Source organism: Metopolophium dirhodum, chromosome 3, assembly GCF_019925205.1.
Source record: "Metopolophium dirhodum isolate CAU chromosome 3, ASM1992520v1, whole genome shotgun sequence".
NCBI classification, from domain to species: Eukaryota; Metazoa; Arthropoda; class Insecta; order Hemiptera; family Aphididae; genus Metopolophium; species Metopolophium dirhodum.
Genome location: NC_083562.1, coordinates 25876851 through 25899155, shown reverse-complemented (window position 1 = coordinate 25899155; position 22305 = coordinate 25876851). Strand labels below are relative to the sequence as shown.

General features: G+C 32.4%; 1 protein-coding gene across 3 annotated transcripts in view; it reads right to left on the bottom strand.

Annotated features, from left to right (window-relative positions):
• Nucleotides 1-11468, bottom strand: part of LOC132940385 (proton-coupled amino acid transporter-like protein pathetic) — a 39731-nt gene extending 28263 nt beyond the window's left edge. The window contains exons 1-2 of one of the 3 annotated variants that reach the window (XM_061007941.1): nt 10832-11468; nt 10034-10114 (exon numbers count right to left, since the gene is read on the bottom strand). In XM_061007941.1, the coding sequence (XP_060863924.1) occupies nt 10034-10114; nt 10832-10885 (135 nt within the window). In that variant the 5' untranslated portion in view covers nt 10886-11468. The remainder of the gene's footprint in view (nt 1-10033; nt 10115-10831) is intronic. The other 2 variants (XM_061007942.1, XM_061007943.1) reach the window with 2 other exon arrangements.
• Between the last annotated feature and the right edge of the window lie 10837 nt (nt 11469-22305).

Genomic DNA, 22305 nt, shown 5'->3' with positions numbered 1-22305 from the left:
AAATGTAACATCATCCATTACAGTGATCCACTTGTAACCAGCTACTGTACAGCAAAGTGACACCTGACACCCACTTACCCGCTTTTTTTCTTGTATTTGTAGGTGGGTAGTGTTAAAAATAAATTATTGGTTACTAAATTGTGTATCAGGGTTGGCCACCGAGTAGTTAAATTTAAAATTTGATACACCTTTATTTTGTTTGATAGCCGCCACTAAAATAAAGTCCACAACGACGACCTTTAGGCTTTGACCGCTAATATATCTGCGAGACGATGACGACTTGTCCTCTTATATTTTTTTTTACGTTTCTCTTTTATTATACTATTATATTATTATTATCAGTGTACATCAGCGCTGCCTCTTTTACGCTACGCCGAATATTTATAATATATTACGTTTCAGTGTCGGCGTTCGTAGAACAAAAGTTTCACCGAAATGATTATATTATGAATATTACAATTTACAGTAAACGATCGTTTCTGTTGAACATACCTAATCAATATGTATTTTTGTTTCAATAAACCAAGATGAATATTGATCACGTACTGGGCAGCTGGTATTTCATTCGGACCAGCGAGACTCGAAGACACATTTTTAGATTTCATCGGTTCTCGTCAAACAGGTAGGAACCTAGTACCTGCACAAGCGCGAATCTTGAAATCGCAAATACGATGCCCATACGTCGTTGAAATCCGCATTATAAATCACACATTCACACATCTTACACCGGTTTAGAGCAATTTATACGTTACACAAATTATATATTATGTACACATAATATTACTCGTGCATATTATACTATACGCAACTCGGTACCTAATATTATATTAAAGTATTTCAAGACACCGATATTATGTTACAATCCGTTACATTACTGCGATATTGTCACACACTGAATATTATTAAAATATTATAAACCGTCGAAAACGTAATATTATTTTGATTGTAAAAATATAATACTTCTACGGAAGACTAAAAACCACCTACAAATATAGAAAGATTTAGAAGATACAGAAGTCTCAAACATCGACATAATAATAGTGTTAGTCCAAATGACGTATTATACGTTGTCATGGAAATCGATAAAACACGATAGGACGGGTATTGTGTTCAATAATTTATAACTCATATAATGTCCAATGGTCACATATGCCACGGACAGTTTGTTTCATAGAAAAAAACTCATGTAGGTATCCAGTTAATAGTTATAGTTGCAGTTGTCAAAGGACTATATTGTATTGATTTAAAACCGACATTTATAATCTCAATTAACATACTCGGATAATCGGATGATACGAACGTTAGGCATTGCCATTTATATCTGATGGCATTGAATGGCGAAGATAAGAATGATCATTTTATATTTTTTCTAAAAGGTTATTTATTTACAAGGTGATTATTTTTTATATTAGGTGATTTGTTTTATTAAAAGGTATCAACATTTTTGGAAATATTATTTTTTCATAATTTGAACTATTCGAAGTCGTTTTAAAACAACAATAGCGAAAAAATCATATTATTTACTATATTTTATCGTTTTCATTTTTCAAGGTCTTAACTTTCTGAAACGACATATAACATTTTCAATTCCAATTTTATATGCATATAAATTAGGATATTTTTCTTAGAATTTCAATGTATGAAAATCGAATTTCAAACTAGTGGTTTATTTATTTAAAGTTAAGATAAGCTGAGTGGAGTGTCACTGAAGTAGATACCATGCAAAATTGTGGGTCTACTACTCATAGAAACTTTAAATACCTTTATTTTCTAATCTTTCGATAGTATTCTGCTTTAAAATACGAAATAAAAAAATATACTTTATAATTAAAAAACGGTAATATTTGAAAAATTATGTAAATAAAAATATTGTTTGTATTGCATTCAAATTGTACAATAACTTTTTAAATACATTGAGTAATAAGTAAGTAAAATTATATGAAGATTTTTGAGTTTTCGACTGATTGGAATATCAAAGTTAATTTAGCATTCGAAACGTGCAATAATAATTAACTGGAGTATATTATTATTGTAATGTGAACCTTGTTTAAAATAAACTTTGGGTTTTTTTTAGTAATATAATTCAACTTTGAATATTGTATAAGCGTTTTTGATAATTTAAGTCTTTCGTTTTACGATGAAGGTTGTTTAAATATAAACTGAACAATAAAATAATTTGTACATTCAACTTTCAACATTTTATAAAATACATAAATTGTATTATTAGTTTTTAATTAAAATTTACAAAATGTCATATAAATTTACATAAATTAGAGGTAGGTGCCTTATCTTTTTATGATATAAAATAATAATAAGAATATAAATATGATAACTGTATAATTAGTTCAACTTTTTTTTGTTATTGTATAGAACTAAAATATAGGTATACTTAATTACGGTGTCCAAGTAATTTAAATTTAAATTGATTAGTGGACATCACGGAACATATGATAATATTGTTCACATAAATTATATAAATGTATTTTTAACATGAAACGCGTTATTATTTACATGCTTAATTTTTTTATTATTATTAAAAAACCATATTTCAAAATTTAAATGTGCGATGTTCTTGTTTTTAATTATATTCTCAGAAGAAAATATAATTTGAATCGTTTTCCGGGCGCAGTTAACAAACGACGAGTCTAAAACAATTTGTACAGAGAGACTATGAAGGTAATGCTGCACCCAGGTCCAGTTTAAAATGCAACTGGTGTTAACCTTATTGTTTCCGCTATAATTGCATCCCTTCTATGATATTTTTTTATAAATGTGAATTTATTCTAGGTGACAGCCGCCTACCCCTCAACCTTAACCCATAACATGGTTCAGACAAGTCTTAGCATCCCTTTGCGGTATATTTTTAAATGACATAATTTAAAGAGAAATTTCTTATTCGGAGTTGTTGGCTAAGGTTTTTTTTTCAATAGCATAATCTGGATAGGTTTACAAGTCATAAATCGTGAGATTCGAAATCGCCAAACAGAATTATAATTATTAATTGTTTTTGATATATAGGGTGTATAGGTACTAATATATTATCCCGAGTACATTAATAAGCTTAATAACTCAGAAAATACTCGTTAACATTTTAAATGATGCACATCAATATTTTCCAAAATATCATCTCTAACAATTTAATATTTGCAATAAAAAAGATTGGTTCAGGTTTGAAAAAATTGTTTACATCGATATAGGACACTCCTTAAATTGCATAAAATCAATGTATTTGAAAATATCGTCCTTAAGCGTATATACTTAAAAATTCTAAAAATCAGAATTTGAATACATTTATATTTGAGGGAAAATGGGGATGAACATGCTTGGTGAATCAGTTTGTAGTCACATGAATAAATGCTTAAAAGATAACATGTAAATAAGTAAAGTAAGAATAATATACGTGCAAATACCAACGGTATATTAACCGTGTCTATCTCGGTTGCATCAATACCTAATATATTAATATTTTATACTAGGATCGTTTAGAAAACTCGTAACCGGAAGGCAGAAGATAACGTGTGGAAGGCGGAAGGTAGCGTACGGAAGTCAACGTGATAGGTATATTACGCCTATAGATTACACAGTTCCACATTATTATCGTTTATTACAGTGTTTACCAATTTTTTCTGATATTGTCTTTATCTCAAGACTGTTACGAGTGAGCGTCACACATCTCCGTAGAAGTTCGACGGTCGTAAAAAAAATAAAGCAAACGTCGACAGACGTAAAGAAAAAGACGCTTATACGAATGAGCACCTTATTGCTTTTTATAATCAAGCACGCCTATGAGATCAGAGATATTGAAAAACGCGCGAGTACATCAGAGGATCTGAGTAATAATATATTGTACCTATTAATAATTTTACGTAACTAAACGTTTTACGTAATTGTATGTAGGACGAAGGTACACGTTCTATAGACAATATTTTAGATAAGTCACGAAAAAGGCTAACTACACATGATAACTATTCATAAGAGGATTTGGTCCAAGTATAACAATTAACAATATACGAATAATTATGCACTCGTAATTGGAGCACGTCGTATTCTCGATTAGATATTTAGATAACCCCGGCCTCCCGGAGTTTGAGAAATTATATTATACAAAACCGATGTGTAAATGATAAATTATAAAAATATTAAGTGGGCATACATATTTTATTCCATGATTACAGTTTTAAAGGGTTTCCTCGAAATAATCGTTTTTATTTTGTTTGTATACCTACTTGGCTATTAAATATAATTTGTATTCAATCCCCAACGGATCGTTCTGTAGCTCAAATGAACCGAACGCGTCGATACAAAATAAAATATACCGGTTTAGCAAATTAAATATTATTATTATTGTTCAAATACTGGATTTCAACGATTTTCACTGACCGTGACAACGGTTGTTTTATTGTCGAATTTCGAACAATGACCATCCATGTAGTCATACGAGTCAGGATGACGAACGGATGGAAAATACGTGAAATGCCTAGACTGAGTTATTATAAATAATTATAGCCGTCGTCCACGCTAACTGGAACATGTATGAACATGTAAATTCAAAATTCATACGGTATAATATAATTATATAGTAATATAACGAAGTGAACACGAGCAAGATCTCTGAAGAATAGAAAAACAGCTGCGAAACAATATTATTCGTCATAATGTAGGGTAGGTGCTCTGTGCTGGTTTGGGAACCACACAGGTACGTATAATATTATTTACTCTCCTTCGTACGAATTAACCGCAATAGTTCACTAGCCGTAAATCTTATAACATGCTGTAGGAAAACAACAACAGTAACAATAATAATAATAACAATATTACGTTCCGAGCAACTGTGTTTATATTATTTTGTGTATAATAATCTGTGTAACCGTAGCCAATGTATAATATTATATACGTCTACTGTCGTCTAGACGTCACAATGCATACGAGAACACGGACCATACGAATGAAATTGTATTATTAAATTAAATTGTTTAAAAAAATATAGTAAATTACCACATGTCATTAATGCTAAATGCCAAATGCTTTCGACTCGAAAGATAATATTATTATGTTATTATACAAATATAACCATATAGTGTACAGTACTATACTTAGCTAATAAGTAGGAACAATTATATAGGTTGGTGGCGTAATACGTTAAAAGTACTGACTTATTACTTATTTATTATGATATTGTTAAAGCTGCAGTAGTTGGCATTCGAACTGTACCCAATGCATTTTGTATTGATGACCTATCACCTATTTACAGTTACTACGGTAGAGAATATATTACCGTAAACGCAATTTATTAATGATATATAATATTGATGATATGTAGGTATTAGAAATTTTTAAGAAACCGTTATGAATACGGCCATGATTATTAGGATCAATAACAATAATAGGTTACATTATAAGCGATACATTATAATATTTAATTACAGTAATGTTAAAGTTTACGAACACTGTGCAAATTAACCCGTATGGTCTATGGTTAAATCTTTCATAATAATTATTGATTAACCTTTAAATTGTATTTTATCGTACGTTGTGTTATTAAATAAGAATAATGAGCTGCATATTTTAGTGCATTTTTGGTAATATTATTTCATATTGATATTCGCTTACATATTTCTGTCATTTTTCGTGCAAACCCTAGTTTTTACAACACATCCAGTTTGAAAGGGAACACACAATTAATTTCAAAATAAACTTTACGAAATTAGTCAACATAATGTTAGTGTCACAATATTGGAATATATTTTTAATTTATATTACCTATAATTTTTTTTTTTTATATAATAATAACACATTACGTTGTTTTTCTGACTCCCCACCCTTATGGTATACGCGTATTTTTGTTGCCACAGTGTACGAGATGCCAGATGCTAAATATACATTGGGTCTGTAGGTGTATGGTGGGAGGAAAAGAAATACACCGTTTGACATTCAAGAATTACTTGAATGTTCTAATTTATTTTTAAGTTTGACATGACCTTACCGGGTTTAGAAAAAACTAAATCTTTGGTGCCAGTAAAAAAAATAATATCGATAGGAAAAATTGTTTAACCTTTTGCACGATGTGCAGCAAGAATAATTTTTTAAAAAGCTGTGTTAAACTTCTTACTCCGTACGTTTTTTTCACGACCGTCAGATAAAACACTGCACTAAGTATATTCAAAACAAGCATCGCTTGTACGTGACCAGACTGACTAAAACATTTTCGATTTACGTCCATCCCCGACAGGTCATTCAATGCTAAACAAACCTTGGCGTTCCTTAAACAGTTATACTAGATCAGATGTGACGGTAAAAAAACCTTTAGGTTTAAAAAAGAAAATGCAAAACCATATCGACCATATGATTTTTAAAGTGACCAACTGCCGTTATATTTTTAGTAGTTTTTAATTTTTATTAAGACGAAAGAAACAGAAACCACATACGAAAACCAATAACTGACATGGCCTGTATAAGTAGTTTTAATAAACAAAATATCGTTCAGTTAAAAAACAAATTTATCAAAATAATTAAATTTAAGTCTTAAGTAAATACAATTATATTTCAAACAAAATACCTTTTAAAAATAAACAGTAACTATGTAGGTAGCAGTCTTCATATTGTTTTACTAAAGATAATATTTACCTGTAATGGTCCTTTCAAAATAACACAATTTCCTATTTCCTGCCTTTATAATTGTTGTATGTGTAATAATATTATTTTCTTAACGGAATTATAAATTTATATAACGATAGAAAAAATAATATTTTTTTATATTTTTAGTTAAACGTTATATATGACGTCTATAATATATTAGGTATACGTAATCACTAGTCAATAAAGTAAGTTCACAATTTTGGTATGGAATTCATTTGCATGTTACCCGCTTACCCCGTCAGAAATCGATCACTTCTGTCCTATAAAACCCGTCTGTTGGTTAACTACAACGAAAATAGAACAAAATGTTTGTTCAACAAGGGGAGTGGCCATAATGTTTTAAAGTGCATATTAAAATTTAAAACACACCACGACACTTTTGTGATCAACCGTAAGTTTTATTTATACAATATTAATTATACACGCGAATTGAAATACATTATAAACGTGGAAAAACGTATATAAAGTTATTTTTGACCATGTCACATGGGGGGTAGCCGTGTTTGCTATAATAAAAATAGACGACCGAAATTTCCCCATGCAAACTGAGTAATTATATAGAATATCATAAAAATGGTTCGAACCACACAAGGAATATTATATTACAGAAATTAGAAAATATATAGAATACAATATTATGCTTTGTGACTTGAGTAGTTAAATGACGTGGTGGTTCAATTTTATTCAATGAAATCACATTTAAATGTGCTGTGTTGAAATAAATTGAATTGTTATTTGTTTTATCGTCGATAGCTTCAATTATTCACGTTTGAGTGTGTACACTGTTGTGGTGACAGATACCATATAAATTGGAATTTATTTTCGTTCTTATTAAATTAATTTAAACGTCTTTACACCGATTTCGTGTTGATTGTTTACTAATTGATAATTATTTTTGAAGCCCGGAAGTATATTTAACAGAGTTTTAGAACATTGATTAAGTGTATTTGCATAATATGCGTCGTATACACCAGCTTATGGTCACATGGCAGTGGATAAACGCACATTCACCTATACATATTTAAAGAATGCGAATAACGCAAGTATTGAATGCCAAATACATAAAAAAAACCTAAATATTAACGATTAGTTTATTATGTCGTTTCTCAGACAACAATATTATACATTAACGCAAGTTGCAAACGAGCAATACGATGTAACACTAGAAAGACTACTCGAAAAAACATATTGTTCGGCGTAGGGCGCTTAAGAGTTAAGGGGTAAACTGGCAAACGAATAATCGATCGATCGACTCACAACAGACACTATGTAATATTATATTATGTATATATGTATACGAATATACCGTACGATTAACGTGCAAACGTCAAGGGGGCCACCGAGTTATTTCAGATATTAGCCTTGTTACGTCAACGAATTTGTTGCGCACAAGAAGAATACGTCTTGAAGTAATTTAGGTGTAGGTATGATGGGTACTGGGTAGGCATTACTCGTGTGTTGTCGATGGTGTTAAGTTATTTTTAAGTAGGTAAATGGGATCCCAACAAGTATAATATTATTATTGAACGAAATCGGTAAAACCAGTTTGCCCTTTCTGCGTGTATAAGAATTTAGGTATAAGAAAAAAATAACACAATATATTTTATTTAACACGTCATGTGCACAGTAGGATGTCTAAAACTTGAAACAGAAAAAACCCATTTTCTAGCCGTGGTCGTGCCGTAGGCTGTATTATGAAAATAAACTGGGATAGTACCACGGACAATACTAACAATAGAATTTATTGTAATTATTAGTTTGTAACACCGACTACAAAAAAGTAGTGCAGAGCTGCAATACGACGATGTGTGCGAATGAGTATTCAAAAATGAGTTATTTTCATGGTAAAACTCAAACGTTTCGTTGCGACACGGTCATAATATAATAAAATGTCATCGTAAGTTTAGTTTGACTGTTGTATAAATCGGGGGTAGACCTCGTTCGGGAGGTTACACTTGCAAGTGGTTATTCACAGTCATATCACTCAAACACATTAAACGTTATGTGTATTATAAATTATAAAGTATACCTATTAATCATCGTTTTAATACAAATAATACTGATCCGAATAGCGTATGGAAGTACTATATAGCTACCAACTACAACAAATTCGACACCGGCGATGACTCGACTGCGCGTAATAATAAAATAAATAAAACGCGAAATGCGTTTGGTGTCCCGAGCCCCAATTCATGTTCAATATTTACACGGGAATGATTCGAACAGATTATAGGACCGCGTAAAAAGCTGTGTAAATTGTTCGTCGGCGCGTGTATTGTAATTATTCACGTTACCATAAAAAACGATACGTGGATGAAAAAAGTGAATTTTATTTGTCAACGGTGTCTAATACCTACTGCAATGTTATGATATTATGGTGAAAAAATGTTAGTATACAGTAATAATGCCTGCTTATTCGTACGCTGCGGTGAAAAGTTAGCAAGTATTAGATTTTAATTACAAGTTACAATAACAATAATAATAATATAAAAACAATAACACGGCGGCTCGAAAGCACTATACTAATAATAATATATCTATACATACATTATTATGTATAAAACACGACGGTATCGTATTATTATTATTATTATTACTATTATTGTGGTAAATTACTATTACTGCATGTCTGCATGTGTTATACAAATTATAAATCGGACTAGGCATAAAATGGAAACAATAAAAAAATAATTAAAAACCAACGGAATGCAATAATATTGAATACTATTTCGCGTTGCCCTATTGGAAACACGCAGAATGGATGAAAGCAGCTCTACACGGCACACACAGACGCGCGCGCGGCACGTTGCGCGTACTATATTATATAGTTATTTATAGTTATTAATATTATAATATATATAATATATAAATATATTATTATCTCATATTACAGAACCACAGGTATAATCGTATAATATAAATCTATATAAAATCTATCTTTATAATATAAATCTATTTATATATATATTATATTATATATATTTAAACGTCATGTAATTTGTATACAGGGTCGTCTGAATTTTCCGTTACAAAACTGGCGGTGATTACAATTTTTGACAAAATCCCCGCCAGTTAAATCTAACAATTTCGTCGACCCTGTGTATAATATTATATTAATATTATGTGTATAGTAAAATTTAAATAATATTATATCGTTATAATATCAAATCGTGACATGCCAACAAACAAGCTCTCACATGCATTTCGGTTGGAAGAACATTGTTGTTATAACAAAATAAAAAAAGAGTATTATATAAAACATGACATAATTATTATTAGGCTATATTATGATATAGAGATAATAATATCCAAGCGTGTTGAATTCGGGTGAGACAAACGTTATAGAAGTCGGTTTTTAAAATACATTTTTTCTATTAGATTTCCAAAGCATACATACGCACACCTGCAGTTTTCTGTCATCATTGTCGAAAGTCTGTAGGATTATATCTTCGGCCGAGACAGGTATACCCACCCCGACCTGAAAACGGGCAAGCGTGTCAAGAAAAAAAAGCCGTACCACCAAATATAAATAACAGTATGTAATATAGTAATACAGTAATAATATGTAATAAGTTATTTAATAACCTATAGTAATGGTAAAAATCGAGGAAAACAATTTTATCGAACGCGAATACATTTTTGTAATCTTATGTAGGGCACAAACCATATAATATTTTATATTACGTAAAAATGTCAAATAATGTGTATCCACCACACATTAAAACCGTGGTATTTCGAAAAAAACACCATAGACTATTATAATTATATTATAATAATACGTACACAACATAAGGCTCATAACATAGGAACCCTTTTTGCGAACCAATGTGCCGGTGCGTATATATATCGGACCTCGGCATCTGGCCAGCACGTGAGTAACGTCCGCGGCGGTGCGATAACACGCGCATCGACCCCCTCGTCGGAAAAATGTATAAAATTGAGTAAGTACGTAAATAATGGGGAGGGAAACACGCTGCGCTTTCGCCAAGTGCAGGTGGCAAAACGAAAAATAATATACGTTCGCCGAACGAGCGCAAAACCAGTGGCGTAAACATTCTACTGGGTGGTGGTTAGTGGTGGGTGGTGCAAGTGGTGACGGCAGTGTCCCGGGACGGTAATAATACAGTAAATTAAAATAACGATATCGCAATAGGTATAATGTAGGGCAAGCGCGGTCGCTGTCGCAATTACTTACCGTCGATTTCAGGGGCACTCCGACGTCTCCGGCGCCGGCGAAATGATGCGACATAGCGGTGCGTCTGGTGCGGTCTGGTGCAGCCGTGCGGCTGTCCGTCGTCGTTAAGGCGCGCTGCAGTGGTGCAGCAGTGGCGGCGGCTGAGGCCGGCGGTCGTGCGGTACGGCGGCGGTCGTTTGGGTGCCGTGGCTACTACTACGACGGGTAGCTGTGGCGGTGCGAAATTGTTACCAGTTTGGCGGTGACACGGTCAAAGGAAAAATTGGACGTGATGCGTGCGGGTTATAACGGAGACTCGGGAGTTGGATGTCGGATTGCGAAGGGTAAGTTAATTTAAACGAGAAAACTAAACCATGTCCCGGAGGAGATTTCTATTTATTTTTTTTTTTTATCCGTACGCGGACGACACCGCGAGACGTCGGCTACTGCTGATGCTGTTGCTGCTACTTCTACTGCTCAGGTGGTAATAATAGTAGAGTAGTAGTAGTAGTAGTAGTAGTGGTGGTGGTAGTGGCGATGATAGAGTGCAATGATCGACAGCTGCAGCAGTGCGTCGTGAGGTACGGTCCGTTGTGAACTGCCGGTCGTCGGTGGTAACTAGTGGCGGCGACGGTCGTCGTCGTCGTCGAGTAGTGCTAGTGCAGCGCAGTGCACCGTCGCGGTCGTCGTAGCTGTCGGCTCTACCCGCCGCCCTCCACGGCTGCTACCACCACCGCCCCCGCGTCACGGCACGGTCCCAGCCACCGCGCGGACCGTGCGCACGACGACCGCGTGAGCCACGCCTCCGTTTCTCCTCCGCGGCGCAAAAACGAAAACCATTAATTTCCATTCTCTACCCGCTGGTGGTGAACGGTCGTCGGTGGAGGGGTGGACCCGGAGCGTATCCTAACCACCCGCCGCCATCACCACCCCTTCGCCGGGCGCGTAGGTAGATAGGTTTACTGGAAAAACTTCCGCTCCGCTTTGGCTGCCGAGCGCAGGCGGAGGAGATGACGGCGCACAAGCGTTTCCTCGATTATTATTGTTGTGGTTATTAATAAATAAATAATAATAATAATAATAATAATTATTAATATAATAAATAATACGACTACTACGCCACCACTGATATCAGATATCCACTATCGCATCATTGTAGGTCGTGATGACGCAATCATGACGTCGGCGCCTTGGTTCACGGGTCAGTATAAAAAACGCTAGTAGTTTTTTTCAACCCAAACGTCGGGGTGGGTATCACTGCATGATATTATAATGTATTGTTTTCGACACAACCCATATATTCAATGTAGTGTCGCCGAACCAGGTACGCACATAGAAAAGGATTTCTGGGGAGGGGGATTTGACCTTCACTATATACGTGCCTGCGCTGAACTATTTTCCAAGTTCAGGGTTAAATATTGAATATAATTCATACCCACCCTGCCACCCCTAAAAATATTGTGATATATTATGGAACAATACCTAATATCTGTGTTGATTAAGACACCCACTCGCACTTCTAGGAAATTTTCTCATCACTTGGTGTCCATATAAATTATAATCGGCATTACGACCAATTAATAACTACTGAAAATAACAATATAATGTCCATTAAAGTATTAACATTATAAGCCCGTGTGTATAGTCAGTAATACAAGTACAATGCATTATTATATTAGGTGTATGTGTTTATACAAAAGACTCAGCTATATTCATGCGTATAAAATATTATAATATTTTTATACAACTATATAGTAATAATTGAAATTTGAATATTACAATCCGTCATATGTCATCCAGTCCGTTGAAATATTATATTATTATAAGGTACTCACTTATTTTTTTTTAACTTTTTAACTTTTACAACAATAGGTACAGCCTGACTCTGACGCATTACTTGAGCTAGATATCAAGAAAAACTTTTGGTCTTATGTCATATTATATTTCACTGTACATGTAATATATTCCATTATACATATACAATCACTTGCTGAAAAATTAATTAAAAGAATAGATTCAATTTTATAAAAAAAAATAGATTAAAAAGTCGTTTTTGAATAAGTCTATATGTATTCTTATTACGCATCATTATATATTGCGTATTATGTATACATAATAGAATTTGGTCTTTTGTTAGACAACTAAAACCTACGACGTTAGCTACATTATAGATCCAAAGCTTTTTTTTGCTAATAAATATTCATCGTACACCAAATAGCTTTGTAGCGCGTTGTGTAAATAATAGTATACCTATATACTTAATATTTTATGTGTACAAAAATAAAAAGTATCGAGCTACAAGATAATAACAAACTTAAATTTTATTCTATTTTACTTTTCTTTGAACTTTAAATTTGTTTATGGAACTACCAAATGCACACTATAATGTACATTTTAGCTTTTTGAAGTTCAAAAATATAACGAATACGACTAAATAACAACATTTATAAATTCAAACAAAATTACCGAACTTCGCAACAAAACCACAAGAAAGTTAAAACTATTACAAAAAAAATTTTAAATAGTAGTTAATAGTTATATTATATAATATTAATAATTATATTATAACGTACAAAACTTAAAATAAAGTAATTAGTAATAACAAACTTTTTGCATATTTTACAATACTTTTTCATTACATGTCTATACAATGTAGGTTATAGTATAAGGTAATAGGTACTATTGGTAAAATAACAAACAAATCATTTCTGGCTAAATAAAAACACTAAATTAAAAGAAATCAAAAATACTATCTTCAGCTGGCCTGGAGGCTCATCAGAATAGAAAGGATCAGCCACATCCGTTTTACATATATGGATACCTTATTGCAAAAAAAGAAAAACAAATGTGCAATCCTTATGAAACTGAACTCTCAGTCAACCACATAATTACAGAATACCTCCATACGCAGATGAGCTCAACAACCTCAACATACCAAACATCCTATACTCTGTTCAAGTTAAGAAACGTAGCCGGCAGTGACCAGTTTTCGTCGGTCCGCTGCAGTCAGGAAACACTCGTTTGTCACCCCCACATTATCTGCAGTATATCTGCCGTGGTATATTTCCACTCCTCTGCGCTCAAATCCGCCACCGACTACGTTTCTGAACTTGAATAAAGTATAGACACAGCACTCGAGCACTCGGACCCGACGTGAACACTATACCACACACATTTTAAAGTTCTTTAATATAACTAAATTGTACAACGTAATATAACAAAAAAAAAATGGTCACTAATGGCCAATGTCGCAGATTATTAAGAATTTATTTGTATTAAGAACAATAAAAAAAAAAAATTATTTCAACATGTTGAAGTTTTAAAATACATTTAATCAAATACGTTTCATATCTAAAACTCTGATAGCTGCAGCCTGTTATAGACTTTTCGGCCGTATACGTCTGAGTAACGTTTTTATAAATTCACTATAAATTCACGTGTTTATAGATTCACTCCAGTCAGAATGAGATGATCGACGATGAATGAAGAACTATTAAGAATAATTATATATTTTATTATGAGCGACATTAGAGTAAAATAGTTAGATACACTGTAATAATTATAGATTACATTTTTGCACGACTGACTACGTGTATTTATTAGTAATTAGGTATGCGATAGTCGCGTGAAATGATAAAAATGTTTCCCTAAGCAATATAATATTCTAATATGAGCCAGGGGTTTTCAATAAATCGGTTTAATATCAAAAAAACAGTTGAATAGAAATCTGATGACCCTAAACACTAAATGGTAGAATAATATATGGTTGTAAACGGAACCATGACTGTGAATATTAATAACAATAATAACCGATAAACCGGGCGCGAGTGAAGCCCACTCAGTTGAATAAGCCAAACGTGATCATGCGATGGATTTCAAACGGCTGCATGTTTAATAGATAAAGTGGGAACGTGGATATAGCAATGGAAAATTACAAGACCGAGAAAATCAGAAACGGACAAGGTGTCGTTTTATGTGGGTTTGGGCTAACGGGTAATTCAGTAGTTGTACATTTTAATATACTATATAATGCCCACTGTAAGTACCTGAATAAAAATTAACCCCTGCAAGAAGTCGGGCCTTTTCTGTGTCAAACAAGCTGAGTAACTGACAGAAGCTGACACAAGCCTTTTTTGGGACGGGACCACCACCGATTTGTATAATATAGTTCTTGTTCGTGGGCTAATAAACCGTTACATTATAGTGACTTATTATGTTTGATGTAAAATATCAGATAGTGGACGATCATATTTTAGTCCTGGAGCCAGCGATGCAGCAGTGGTAGGTATTGGTTAACGGCGGAAATTGTGGGAAATGGTATATAATAGAACATAGTTAATTTAGATGACAACAGTAAATGGCGATAGGTAATGTACTAATGTCACGGCAGTAACTGTCATAAAATCATAGAATAGATTTCATCCTAGTACGACAGCAGTATCACACCACCTATATTTGTACTAATATGTACTTGAATTTTCCTAATTATTCAGCAATATATTCAATTATATTGTGTTGGGTGTGGAGGAGTATGAGATATAAGTCACCTAACCAAAAAAATACAGCCAGATAATAATATGTAAGTAATGAGTATTTTTTTTCTATTAATTAACCTGCGGCAACTTATGCCATTGGGTGGTTGTTTAAATTGTGGGGGAAGGTACTGTAAGTTTTGGTAAACACGTGTGTTTTTTGGGTTTTGGCAGAATTTCAATTGGGCACCCGTAGGTTTCTGCCATGCCCGGTCGGGTGATGGCGACTAATAAATATTATAAAATAGCTTATACATATTATTTATTAGTCTATATTATATAGTATATACTATGTAGTACATAAGTCATAACAATATACTACATACCCATGACCTATCTGTATTGGGCATTTAATATATTAAAATGTAAAAACTGAACTTATTCTCAGTAGGTAACCAGCAAGATGTGAATCGAATATTTAATAATTATGTTTTAAATGATAAAACAACATGGTTTTGAATAAACAACAATTAATATGCACTTTGATCCAAATAATATGATAGTTAATATTATGATTTTGTGTATTTAGTTTTCGGATAGGCTAAACATTTTTAAATAAAATATAGTTTAGTCATATTTTATATTACTTATATCCTATCCAATGGTTATTAATTAATAGAATTATCTAAACTCTAATAGTTGGTAAATATTTTAACTGTATGAAGGTTAGGTATATATACTTTGATAGCTAACATAGATGGACTACGGTCTACAGTCTACGTGTAGAAAATAATGAATTACAAGGATTGAAAGATTAGAATAAAAAAAACGATTTCATGAAGATATAATTTGAAAAAAAACAAATAACAATATCATTCAGATAATTATGTTTACATTCTCGTTGACTTAAATAATTAAAGGAAAGAAATCGCATAAATATTGAGTAAGTACTTATACTGATATACTCGTGACTTATTGTAAGTTGTTTTGACAATAATTACAAAATTCATCAGGAAACTGTTTGTTATCATACGAAGATTGCAGTAGGTATAAATATGTAAAAAAATAAACTCGTTTAAAATTATATTGAACTATATACGGAATTGCAGTGTATGTAAGACTTTAACTGTAAACATATTATTAAGTTGAATATTTTTTAGACAATAAATTATGTACTCAGTGCTTTACACGAAACACTGAGTACGTACTATACTTTCATACGAATATTATATTAATTTTAAATATTAAATGATAAAATGGCCATCATGAGATATAAGTGTATAAATGTCATCTTAAAACAAAATTATGACATCCTGCTGTGGTTATCACGCGCAACCAGGAATTTTCTTCCACGAAATACTGAATGTTGGATAGGTACTTGGATTCAGTTTAAAAATGATACACCTATATTAAAATAAGTAACAACTACTAAACGTAAGAACTATATATTATATTATTGGGAGAATCCCGATTACGTACGATTTATTTTTTTGGGAACACGATTGTGTATGTTGGTTGAATAATAATGGAAACCCATAAATACAACACGATTGCGTAGGTACTAAACGTTGCTAAATTTATAATTATATAATTTTCAAATGTACTCAATATATTTCACGATTTTCACGTAAAAATTGGCGTTCGGATTTTCTCGTCGTATAATATTATAATATTTTTATGCCCACCCAAAATTTAACTATTTCCTACGATCACCGTTTTTAATATACAGGCGTAACAATTTTTATTTGTGCACTATAGGTATACCATTAAACTTGTCCGACAACTCGTTGTCATATAAAACGATGTTCATGAACAAGTGCACTTGAATCAACTACTAAGCTCTTGGCCCGTTCTAATGTAATTATTTTGACTGCATTTGCCATATTTTATGTTTATTACACTCACAAGGTAATAATATATAAGAAAGAAAAGTATCTTTGAGCTTTAAACTTAACTTAATGAGTTAAAAATATTAGTAAACTTGTCCAGCCTCCATTACACGGTAATATCGTGTATACGGCTAGATACCTACGGGCTATAGTATAATATATTAATATATATATGATTACCCAGCAAGACAGTATGGCAACGTCGTATAAAATAACCCGATGTTGGGTAGGTATATAGTTTGTGTTTACCTAGCAACCATGTCGTTAGATACCCATCAAAAAAGGCTATATTATTAAACTAAAGACAAAAATCTCAAGCCGTGTAGAGATTGCAGAAGAGTGATCATCGGCCCATAAGTGGCCCACCTTGCGATTGATCATAATTCATAATCCTTTTTTTTAACCAACTGGTTATATTTTATAATGTCAATGATTATCATATTACATCTATATTCTATAGTTACTATAAATTATCTGTCATAGAGTTAAAAGAAACATAAGAAAATAAATATAATTGTTGTTAGTTATTGACTTATAATTATAATGCAAAATTATAAACTGTTTTGCTTTGAGTTTATTGTTAACCTTTTTATTAAAATATAAAGATATTTAAGTTGCTAGTTATCATCATTGTGATTTGTGTATTTGTGTAGTTAGTTTGTTTGTTGCTATTATAAGCCTATATAACCTATACATACTGTGCGGTTGCATGTTATGATATTTTATAATATAACAATCTCAATAGATTGACCATGATGACAGAAGGTATAAAAAAAAATATTAATAGCTACAGCCAAAATATTGGATTTTTTGGTTTATTTGGATTTTATTATCATTTTGTACTAATCACATGTAAATAGATTGTTTACTGCAGAAAAGAGATAAATCCGACTGTTCAAACATTTCAAAATAGCGCTCAGAGAATGATAACTGTTTACAACAGAAATCTTGTATGTTCATGATATTGTCCATCCTAAAAATTGATTAAAGTTGACTTATTCCTTTTCTGCAATATTATATTATATCATATACTTATATATTATTTATTCATACAGATTATAGATGTATCAGTTAGCCGTTAGGTATTCGTAAGGCTCCTGAATCTCGAGATCAGACTTTATATTTTGAAGACAGGGCCGACTGCGAGTAAGTTGGTGAATGGTGGTTGATGTCAGACTGTCCGGAACATGGTATAGGTAGTGTATTGTTGGCTTGTTGTCTTTACAATAAGCCCTACATCCACCACCCGTCCCCGGGTCCACCATCTGACGATCGCGTTATATTTTTGTTACGCTTAGTTAGCAGTTTCACTGAGACAGTATAAATCTATAAACGGCGCGAGACAAAAATCGATTCTAATGCAAACTGCAAACGCAGTTTAAAATAATGAAACACTTATTCTTCGTATACGCTGATGCAGATGTTATAATATATTATTATATGAATGCAACCGATTTGTTTCCATGCAAAGTGTATAAATTATATTATTATACTGTTGTTATTATTAACGTCATATAGACGGTCCTTGGCCCATCTGTAGGGAGAAATGGAGAATATATTATTATATCATGCAGTGCAATAATAAGTATCGTCGTGATGGACGATTTCAAATATATAATTTCACGAGCTTCAACAGCAGACCGAATAATATGTGATATAAATTAATATGACATTATTGTTATACCTAAAAGTCCACGGTGTTTATTTTCAAAATTAGTCATTTAATTATTGGGAAACACGGATAAAAACAATAGTACCTATACTCGGGTTCCCGACAACGGACCTTATGTAATCAGTAATCACAATCAAAACATCACAATGTGTGCGACTGTTACGCGACTAATGAGTTATTTATTCGTGGCGTTTGTTAAAGTAAACACGACCAATAATAATTGCTGCAATTATACATGTACCTATTAAATGTATTATACGTTATACATACGTATTTATTATATATCATAGCATGCGTATATAGTTCGATTTATTTAGCTGGGGTTCGCGGGTTGTCGGTAGTGGCTGCAGCGGCGGCGGCGGTCGATCCCTACGAATAATAATAATAATAATAATAATAATAATAATAATAATATGCGCAAACGATCAATTTAATAATAATATGCGTCGTGGTTTAACGGGACGGTGATGAGATGGCACCACCCTCATCGTATATTATTCCGGAGAAGACGGCGGCGGAGCTGTTTTATTATCGAGGCGAAACAATATTAATGATCGGATTCCCTGCCCGTGTCGGCCCATGTCACCACAGCCATTATACCAGACAATCATTTTGTGCATTTTTTTCGTCTTGCGGTGGACCCGAAAAAGCTTTAGGATTCAATCGCTTAGGATTGATGTGCCTCGTATTTAATGATTTCATACGTATATAATATAGTGATGCGCACATTATTATATGGTATTCCTCGTTTGTCTGGAACGCGCGTATCCTGAATATTATTGTGTGTGTAGGTGAGTGGGTGTGGGGGGGGGGGGGGATTTAAGAATTATAAGAAATAAAAATAAAGTTCCACGCGTTTCCATAGTTTCCAGACTACCCAATAATTGAGACTTAGAAAACGGTACACAAAATTTTCAAAATGCACCATTTTCTATTGCTGAATATGACAACCATGGAAACTCATCAACTAATAACTTACCAGGACGTATGCATTCAAAACTTTAAGATTTTTACTTTATTTGTGTCTTCCAGAAGTAATTGATTTTATTGGATAATTTATTCAAAACTTCCAAACTTTATTTACTATGTTATTAATTTCATTTTGTGAAAGTATTTTGTTGCAAAGTGAACTGATATCTTAATAGTTAATAATTACTTTGCGTAGGAACCTAAAGGACAAGGATATTTTTGTAAAATTAGGTTTAGATTTTGTGTACCAGCTTTTGTATCTATTTATAGTGTAGAAGAAATTGGCCATTTATAGTTTTATATAGATACTTTATTCTAGTAGGTTTATTAGTATTTAGTTTAGATAACATTCAGCAATTACCTACAGAGTGCAGTAAGTCTAGTATCTACTATTGGCCGTGTTCGACCATCGTGTGTCCGTAGTAACTTGTTGGCAGTAAAGTAAATTAATACTAATACAATAATCTCCTCTAAAAGAAGATCGAATACACTCTTAGAATTATAAAATACATAATATATCAGATATATCTAGGCTCTAAGTTAAAACCTATCACTGAAATCATAGCAATTATGAAAATCGTCAATGTTATAGTCTATTCCAAATAAGTCTGGAAAAAACCCTGACAGAAACGCGTCGCGGTTGGCGCGGCTGATTATTGCAGCCAATCACAGCAGTTTTTCCAAATTTATTTAGAATAAAGTATAGAATATTATTAGAAATTTATTTGTACAATGTACACTGGAATTAATAGTTACAGGAGCTATAGTCCTAGAAAAGTAGAAAACCAAAGTTAAAAGTAAGCCGTTTAGCCGTGGGTGCAAAGCCCACCCCCTCCATACCATGAGTTTCACTAGGTTTAGTAGCCATAGGGTGAGAAAAAAAAATAAAATATATTACATATAATACATAATATACTACATAAAGTAATGTATTTTAAAGGTATTTGAACAGGAGGTGTGGGGGGCAAAGCCACTCACGGGTCGGTTTAATTTAAATATGTAAAGCATCTTCATGTCAAAAACTGAAATTGCACCTATCCCCCCCCTGCTGCCATTAAAAATTAATCTCAAAAATAAAATACGTAAAATATATACCTATTATACCTATTTTATAACTGTATATGCCTATATTTATATAAATGCAAATGTTTATAAAATATCATTAACGATAATCTTATTAGATAACTCGATCACTGAATTTGTTTTGGGTCATAGGTGACCTAAAATATTTTGATTCTCCTCATACATAAAGTCATACACTGTGTTAGTACATTCACATTATTAATATATTATAAACATATATAATTATTAATTTTTTTATGCAAGAATTTGGATTTTAACCAGAATGTGCTAGTTTGTCTGTGAGCGTAATATTCCTCTGTTTTTGTACACAAAAACATAATACTTATATAGTAGATATAATAGGTACAGGTAGTTGATCAATTTATAACAAATATTAAACATTATTGTTCACATATTATTCTTAAATTTGGTGGTGGTCCAGACCCCATGTTAACTATAAAATATGTAGTACTTAACAGTTAACCTATTAGATACATGGTTAATTTACATTATAAATAGCCACCGTTCTGTTTTCCTTTTTGGCTGGTCAATATCGTTTGCCCTGACCGAACACCACACTAAATGTATTTTACAAAAACATGGCTCAAATGCTCAATAATGGTGGTATTTATGGACATATAAAATACCCACACCACTCAACAGTCACCCTCATTACTTATACCACTGCACATTGCCAGAGTGTTACTTAATATTTTTGTATTGCGTTGTGGATAGTTGCGTATAAAATTCTATTATTGTCAATGTTTCTAATAAAAAATATCAGTATTTAATAATAAACATTATAGTCGTATTATATTATAATAATTAATAATATTAACAATGCACATGACCTCTCATCCAAACTTCATCCTTTAGGTAGTCAGGTGGTCTACTTCATAAGCTGATATAAAAACTTCAAGTGAATGAATATTTTTATTTTTTTAGTAAACTGTTAGATGACTCTATTTTATCATTCTTGTAAGTTGTAATTGATGTTATCTTATTTTTATATTTATAATCAAACCACGAGTTATACAAGGATCAATCAAAATGTGGTTCTACCTAACCATATTTTTATTAGGCTATTATATGCTATATTGTATGTATCATGATTCCATGTTCGCTTATGCAAAATATTACATTGTCATTATTATTTCAGGTATATTTAAATATCCGAATTAAATTTAAATGGCTAAATCCAATGCCGAGTTATTTATTGAGTGCATCTACCTTACATCCCGTCCGACTGTTCAAGGTCTCTGACTTGTGAAATCTGAAATGTTACATATTTTATGCTGAACACACGTCACACGGCAACTATGGGTTCTACGCGGCACAAAATATTTCTGCACACGTTTTTTCTTAGATCGAGTAACGTACAAATTGTTGGGTTTGAATATTCAAATTACCTAACGTGACTGGCCAATAAGA